Genomic DNA, 8646 nt, shown 5'->3' on the forward strand with positions numbered 1-8646 from the left:
ATATTTGATTATAAATTTAAAAAAAATTGAAAAAATAAAAATAAAAAATGTGAATATTATAATTATTATGTACATTTTCTTACATTCGAGAAAAGAATCCTATAGAAAACCATACATCTAATGATCTAAACACTTAAAAAAATAATTAAAGGTTTATAAAAAATGCCGTTGAAAACACTCCTTCCGCGAACTAAGCGGCCATATGAGACGAAGGATAGTTAGAGCAGAGGAAGGGTAGAAAAATAATTTAATAGACTGAGAATCATAACAACTTGTATGCTATTTTTTTAATTTATTAATCATTTTATCAAATAGAAATCTTACCAATACGTCTACATATAAATAATATATATACCTTTAAAAACTCACAAGTTTTGGTGTAAGTTCATTGCTTCTGTAGTGGAAACGAGCTATAGGAAGTGGAAGCAACATCCTGGAAGTATTTGGTGAGAGATATATATATCATTCCACTCCACCCAACGGATCAAGACGACGGAAAAAACCAATCTCATGTCTTCGGGGAAACCAGATGAACCTAACCAGCTTCCTGAAACTTCTTCGACCCATCCTTTCCTCATCTACATCTCTGAGGATGAAGAGTTAAACTAGGTCCAAGCCTTTTCTTTGCTTTCCTTTTCAATTTCTCGAGTTAAAACATTTAATGTATATTACCGAGGTGTTAGACCCTCAGCAACTTCGGTAATGTGGTAACAATCATAATTAATGTATATTTTCTGACCATGAAATGCAGCTTGGAAATGATGTAATGCAATCATCGAAAAATGAGCACCAACGCCAATCTTTGGAGATTGACATTAAAGCTTTGGAGATTGACATCAAAGAAATGATGCTCAAAAGCAGGAGACCGCCTTTCCCCCCTTGTATCTACAGGGTCTCATCTGTACTTCGTGATGTAAACAGAAAGGCCTACACCCCTCGGACTGTTTCCATTGGTCCTCTTCACCATAACAACAAAAACTTGAAGGGTATGCAAACGGTAAAATTTCAATATCTTGAGCAATTCCTTAAACGTGCCACCAAAACTGCTATGCTAAACGAGCTTCCTCACTGGGGAGATCCAATGGGTTTTGTTACTTCCCTGGATACTGACCTTCAAATAGGGAAGCATTTTTCTTGCTTAGAAAGGTTTTTGGGGTTGTTAAAACCTACCGAAGGTGATATTTGGAATAGTTATGCAGAAGATGACTTGAATCATATCACCCTTGAAGAGTTGTTGAAGATTATTCTCGTCGATTCCGCCTTCATTATCGAGCTCTTTCTTGGTTTTCATTTTAAACTTTCTAAATTAACACCATTTGAGATAGCTTCCATAAGGATGGACCTCTTGTTAATAGAAAATCAGATTCCATTCTTTGTGCAGGAAAATCTATACGAAGAAGCTTTTGGCTCTTATCCCAACATTTATCCAACCATCCTTGAACTTTCTTGTGAGTTTTTTGAGCCTTACAACGACCCAAAAATGCAAATCCAAACAATGAAGCATTTTACAGATTTGCTAAGAACCTGTCATCTCCCAATAACTAAAGATGGTGAACACGACAGCAATGGTGGAACCCCTGAAAATGATAGCAAGAATCGAGAACCCGATGATAGCAATGAACATTTGAAAAGCGCAACGCAATTGTATGCAGCTGGTGTGCAGTTCAATGTAAGTTCAAGCAAATGCGCATTTGACATAAGCTTTATCGAGCCAAAACTTGAAATACCATGTCTGCATATATACGATGATACTGAAGTTATTTTCAGGAATGTGATGGCCCTGGAGATATACCATTATCCAAATAAAACCCTCATTTGCGACTATGTCTTATTGATGGATTATCTTATCAACACCAGCGAAGACGCGGAGTTACTTGTGGAAAAGAAAATTATCACCAGCCGGCTTGGCAGCAACCAACAAGTGGCCTTCTTGTTTAACAGGCTTGGCAGGAACATTGTGTAGGGTATCAATGACAAAAAATTAAAAAGTTTGGTTCAGGACTTGAATGCATACTATGATACACCTTGGCACACAACGAAAGCAACCCTTTGGCTTAAGTATTTAAGCACACCTTTGAAAGCTGCTTCCACAACTGCTGCTTCTCTACTGCTTTTGCTCGCTTTGATTCAAACCGTATTAACAGGAATAGCCTTATAGTTTATGAGCTTTGCCCGTTAATTGTACTCCTTTAAGTGAAAAAATGAAGACAATAAACTTCTTTTAATCATGCCAATGTTGACCTAGCAGTATATTATTCCAAGCTGCCTGAAGAACTGACGTTAAAAAATTTATCTCCAGTTTCAAAGAGAGAAAACATTTAGTCACAATTTGATGTAAATTATGACAATATTCAAACTAAAATTGCGACAAGTGACTCAATCATGTTTTTTCTATATATTTTCTTTAGTTTTAAATTATTCATTAATTTTCAGTTTTTAATTTTTATATCCATTAATTTTTAATAAAATCATATTATTTTCACCATATTTTAAAATAAAATATTGTTTTTACATGATAAAAACTATTCAATATTTATGGCCTTTGTATATATTCATTTAAAACATAATTTAAAACTAAAAAAAATAATATAATTAAAAATCTAATAATAATAATAAGTTCATTCCCGCACTAAAACTATGAACATTCAGTTATATATGATTTAAGTGTAACCTTTTCTTCACTTATTAATTCTTTTTCATCATTGAAATCTGGGGAGGGGAAAGAGTATATGGTTTGAACATTCTTATCTGGTTTTCCTTTAATACTTCAGATTATAAAACTGCACTTCCAACCCTAAAACTATTGTATATGTATTTTGGTTTATCTTCTCTTTTTCAATCTATTTTAAGTTTCAAGCCTTAGTCATTCCTTACTTGCAAATGTCCAAGTTTTAAGGTTTTTTTAAAATTATTCCATCGCATTTAATTTAGACATTGTAATAACTCAAAATTGGGCCTAGAAATTTTAGGGGTATTCTAAGAATAATGTTAGCTCTAGTGAGCTCGAGAATTTTGTTAGCATAGTATGCAAAAATATTTTTGACTATGACTTTTAGAAAATTAAATCATTTTTTTGAAATTGAGTTTTAAAGACTATTAATTTCAAAGATAGGATTGATTTGTAAAAGGGTCAAAATTTTGTATGTTTATGAAATAGTTATACCAAATTTTAAAATTCAACCTATTTTTCCCTTCTTCTATAGCAAACTCACGATAGTTTTTCCCTAATACATTTCTTTGTCCTCCCTTGCTCTCCCAAGCCTCTTCCAATCGATTTTTGATTTCCAAACTCTAATCTTTTGATTTCTGTCAACACCCAAGCCTTAAACCTCCATAGAATTTTAAGAAAACTGTAACAATTCGTTTTTCAGTGGTGTCGAAAACAGTGGTTTCGGGACCACCAATTCCAACGAGTAAGTTTGTAAATATTTTTATTTAATATTTAAGAGTCAAATGTGACTTTGAAAAGGTTTTTAATTTGATAATTTATCTTATTTAAGCGATTTATTAAGTTCGAGTGATAAGAGCTTAAAGTCAAGTGGTTTTAGAAAATGAGGTAGCGGGACCTCGTTTTTATAAACCGAGCTGTAAATATTTTAATATATATTTAAGGAGAGTCATTAAGGTGGTATTAAAGTTTCGTTGAAAAATTGTAATGTTTCGATAGTTAATTGATTAAAAAGGACTAAATTATAAAAAAATGTAAAATTTGATCACTTTTTGATTTGAATGATTAAATGGCTTTTTAAATAAATAAAAAGGGACTAAATGGTAATTAAATCATTATGAGAATTGGTGGACGTTAGTGGGCTTATAAATTGTTAAAGTTCGATTATTATAAGGGTAAAAGAGTAAATTATTAAATAGGGATATTATAATAAAAATATGATAAAATTCATTATCATCATCTTCATTTGAAATCCACCACCGAAACCCTAAAGGAGAAGGAAACATATTCAGCCAACTTTGGCTTGGTAATTTGGTAAGAAAATTTTGCTCGTTTCTAATAATTTTTATGTTTTTGAGATCGTTACAACTAGGTCCAATTAGCCCGTACCTTCGTTTTTGAAACTGTTAAAGATTGTGAATTTTTTCATTGATGAATCTATATGATTTTAGATGTTAAATGATGAATTTGAAGTGTTGGTTGATATTTAAAAGTATTTTGTTAAGTGATTTTGATGAATTTTTCGATTAGGGATTAAATTGTAGAAATAGTAAATATACAAGGATTTGATGTGAAATTGATTCAAAAATGGGCTGTATTGGATGCCATGAATATTCGATTGGCATGGTTTTGCTTTAAAAATGGTTAATTTTCATATTTTAGGCTCAGAGACTAAATTGAATAAAAGTAAAATGTTAGGGGTAATTTTGTAAAAATATAAAAAAGACTAAATTGCATAAAATAAATTTTTTTACTGTCTAAATTAATAGATTGAATAAAATTATTAATTTAGATCAAGATCGGGTGAAAAATCGAGGAGAATGAAAAGGGATGGTGATGACCATCGAATATGAAAAGGGATAGCTTCCGCTATCATTTATGAAAAGGGATGGTGAGGACCATCAACTACGAAAAGGGATAACGACCATCGAATATGAAGAGGGATAGCTTCAGCTATCGATTATGAAAAGGGATAGCTTCGGTTATCGATTATGAAAAGGGATGATGACGACCATCAATTATGAAAAGGGATGGTGACGACCATCGATTAATGAAAGGGGATGGTTTCAACCATCGAATATGAAAAGGGACGGTTATGACCATCATTTAGTACACATTGTGTGAGCTCCGATAAGGGTTCCGATTAACTTCACTATGACAAATATGGAAAGGTATGATGTACCAATGACCAAAGTATGAATATTCATGTTTATGAAAGGTATGATATAAGTGATGCTATGTTATGTACCCATATCTTACCATGTGATGATATTTCTAAGTTATGTGTTTAATCACTAGTTTGTGGCTATGGTTAATGTTATGTTTATGTCTTATGTGTATGCAAATGAAATGATAAGTGTTCAATATGAACTCAATGGAATGGTGATACATGGAAAAACATGATATGTTGTGATGGATGATGAATCCAATTGAATCATACTCAAGTATAATGGTTATCCATGTCAAATTCATATGAATCATGTCTAAATGAACTAACATATGTTGTTGATGTGCTAGGGATTATGCCAAGCTTATGGATATGATTGAAGTTTATGATTATGCGTGTACTATGCATACTAAAAGTGTAAGAAAAGAAAATGAAACGGTGAGTATGTAATTGGGATGTATTATGATGTATTATATGTGAGCAAATTGCTTATGCTATAGATAAATACATTGAATTGAGAGTTAGTAATATTGTTTAGGCTTATGATAAGAATTGGGGACGGAATGGAAAGTAAGTAATAGAAAGATATATAATCTTATAAAAGGGATTGATGATATATATTTATATCTCATGAAATCCTATCATGTTATGAATGGTCAATAAATATGCAACATTAATAAATTTACTCATTTGTAAGTTGGTGATCATATCGATTTATGAACTTATAGCATTGGCATAGATTTATGTTTATTCTATAAAGTTTAATATCGAAATGGAATATTATGTTTAGAGTTTGTATGAGTTTAATAAGCATTCATTACTTACGTAGTTTTTCTTTTACCTTACAGATTATCAGAAGCTTGATCGGGTTGAAAGCTAGTCGGAGATCCATCACACTGTCCATCGATTTTATTTGGTAGATTTATATGTTTTGGTCGTCGTTATAATGGCATGTATAGGTGTTTTGTGCTTGATGATATGGCCACTATATTGGGCTTGTAAATATGGTTCTATGATTGATGACATTTTGGCATTTTTGGGCTTGATGACATATGTTGAAATGGTTTAGTAATGATACGTTTTGAATGACCAAATTGCTATGCTTGTGTGAAATTGGCATGTAATGTTGTTTTGAATTCGTAAAACTTATTATATTTGATGCATTGATGGTTGGTGTGCTTTAGGCACTTTGATGTTTAAAAGTTGGTGTGTATAAGATCAAATTGATGTATGGTTCTATGGCCAAAGTGGTAAGAGTTTGCATGGTGGCAAAATGATCTTTTATGGCATGTATTGATATAGAATTAAATCAAATGTGTTTAGTTGAATTATGACCATTTGGACATTAATATGGTATGTATATATGTTGGTTGTTGGAACCATTTGGAAATGGCTAGATTGACAACATTTAAATGGTTGATGCATGTGAAAAGTGGTTCAAATGATAAGGTCATTTTGATATGTTTTCATATGGACACAAATAAATGGAGAAATAGTTAAATATGCACATGTTTAAGTTTGTTTAATGTATGTGTTTGAGGTGCATTTATGGCATATTGGTTGAATGAAATTTAGTCATTTGAAATTGGTTTTATGCATGGTTGAACATGTTTTCATACCTTAGTCATATGTACAAATGGCTGGTTTATATGTGCTTGAATTGGGTGAAAGAAATGACTTGAATTTGACCTATTTCTTGGCCACACGGTCTAAGACACGAGCACATGTCTCAGTCGTGTGTGACACACGGCCATGTGACTCGACTGTGTGTCCCTTGTAGATTTTTAAAGGTTACATTTCGAGATTTACATGGCTTGGACGTGTGAACCAAGACAGAGAGTTACACAGGCATGGACACGGTCGTGTGTCTCTACTTCGAATGTCCACATGGCCTGAGACACTAGCATATGTCTCAACCATGTAAGTCACATAGCTTGGCCACACGGCCATGTAACCTCTATAGTGTAAATTTTCTATCTTATCTATAAAGTTTAAAATGTTTTCGATTTAGTCTCGAATCATTTTTAAAGTCTTTCTAAGGCCTCGGGGGCTCGAATAAGGGACGACATGCATGTGTTTGGATGAATTATGCTATGATTTATGAAAAGATTTGGAATGAATGATTTAAGTTATGTTTTTACGGTAATGCTCCATAACCCTATTCTGGTGACGAATACGGGTTAGGGGTGTTACAAAAATACCAAAAAACATCATAGATTTCTCCATTGTCTAGCTAGATTTTTTGAGTTTTCGATCAAATGCTCAATTTTTCATCATCTATGGTAATGATTCGGCCCCTAAATAGTTTTAAATGTAATTTAGTCTTTAAAACTAAGTTTTTAGCCATTAAATTGCATGTTTTGAATAAAAGCCAAAAATTGGCTCGTTAATGGTAGATTTTAGGATTTTGGATAAAAACATGGTTTCAAAATGTTTTTCAATTAGTTTTGATGCAATTAGAAGATTTTTGAACTTACTTTGGAGTTTCGTTAAAGAATTATTGAGTTTTAATAAATTTTCGTTAAAATTTCCATGAACATGTCGAAAATTTCAATACCAGGAATTGAGTAGTTTTGTGTAGTTTAAAGGTTGAGAATTAGCCGTAGGTAATTAAATAGATGAATGGAATTAGTTTTAGATGAAAAGATTATGTATAAACCAAGATATATAGAATTCAAGTTTTCTATGTTGAAGGTTTCAGTTACTTGAGAACTTAGTTTAAGTTTATATTTTTTATTGCTTGAGTTGAGTCTTTAGCTAATTTTTGAATGTGTTGTTGTGTGTTTTGTTGTGTTAAAACTTTGGATTTGTCAAGACCATCTACGAGTTAAAGAAAAGCTAGTTTGGACTTTCGGCATTTTGACAAAAGCGTAATTGGTGAGTGTTTAGAATAGCTACTTGTGGACACGATTCAATACGTTAATTGGGAATTTAGTAGTAGCCTGAACCCCCACTCTAAATTCAAGTGTAAGCTTTCTCACACTCTTGATTTAATATGTGAATATGTGTTGTGAAATTGTGGATTAAATTGTGATATGATGACATGTGATATAAGCTTAGGATGGTTATTGTGAAAGAGTTGATTGTCGGCATGTTATACATGCCATATGACATCGATTATGTCGTGAATATAATCTGATTGTGCAGTGAAAAAGTGCAAAAATGGTAAGTAAAATATGTGTTTAATAATGAATATTTTGGCCTTGTGAACCTTGAGACCATTAGATATAGTTGGCATGCCATAGGATTGTGAGTACTCACCTATATGTGTTATGTGATTTGGGCATTAAGACCTTGAGACATAATGAAGAGATAAAAGAATGTGAACTAAGCTCTATTTAATAGGACATATTTGGTGTGATAGAGATTCTTAGCTATATGCTTCACTTTTGGGATACGTTCGACTCTATGAGTCATTTAGTGTGTTGAAAATCCGTGTATCCAGTGAATGGTGATAGAACCCACTTTATGTTTCATAAATTAAGTGACAAATTATCTTAAAATGTAAATATGTGTAATGTGATGTAAGCCTAAATGAGTATGTGGTTGCTATGTAAATGAATTAATGAATAATGCATGATAAACTATAAAAAGATATTAAAGATGAGATGTTGTAATTGTGTTAAATGGATGTTTCGATAATGCATGATGAATTGTTTACATAGTAGATATTCTAGGCATTCACTAAGCTTGTTAAGCTCACCCACTCCTTTTAAACCATTGTAGATTAGTTGTGTGTTGGTGTAGGCAATGTGGTTCCAAGAGATTGATCCAAGCGGTACTCTAGTATTACTTCGTAGGTGATTTATCA

At 32.2% G+C, this 8646-nt stretch overlaps 1 protein-coding gene across 2 annotated transcripts; it reads left to right on the forward strand.

Annotated features, from left to right (window-relative positions):
* The first annotated feature begins 397 nt into the window (after positions 1–397).
* Positions 398–2273, forward strand: LOC107896164 (UPF0481 protein At3g47200). 2 transcript variants are annotated; one of them, XM_016821283.2, is made up of 2 exons: positions 398–609; positions 752–2273. In XM_016821283.2, the coding sequence occupies exon 2, from the start codon at positions 767–769 to the stop codon at positions 1961–1963; it is 1197 nt and encodes a 398-aa protein (XP_016676772.1). In that variant the 5' UTR covers positions 398–609; positions 752–766; the 3' UTR covers positions 1964–2273. The 2 variants fall into 2 exon arrangements, with proteins under 2 accessions (XP_016676772.1, XP_016676771.1); XM_016821282.1 differs by lacking the exon at positions 398–609 and having other exon boundaries at positions 680–2273.
* The last annotated feature ends 6373 nt before the right edge of the window (positions 2274–8646 follow it).

This window comes from Gossypium hirsutum, chromosome A04 (assembly GCF_007990345.1).
Source record: "Gossypium hirsutum isolate 1008001.06 chromosome A04, Gossypium_hirsutum_v2.1, whole genome shotgun sequence".
Classification (NCBI taxonomy): domain Eukaryota; kingdom Viridiplantae; phylum Streptophyta; class Magnoliopsida; order Malvales; family Malvaceae; genus Gossypium; species Gossypium hirsutum.

Bases quoted from the DNA above. Each gene is read 5' to 3' on its own strand.
- LOC107896164 (XM_016821282.1), top strand. From the start codon at position 746: ATGCAGCTTGGAAATGATGTAATGCAATCATCGAAAAATGAGCACCAA.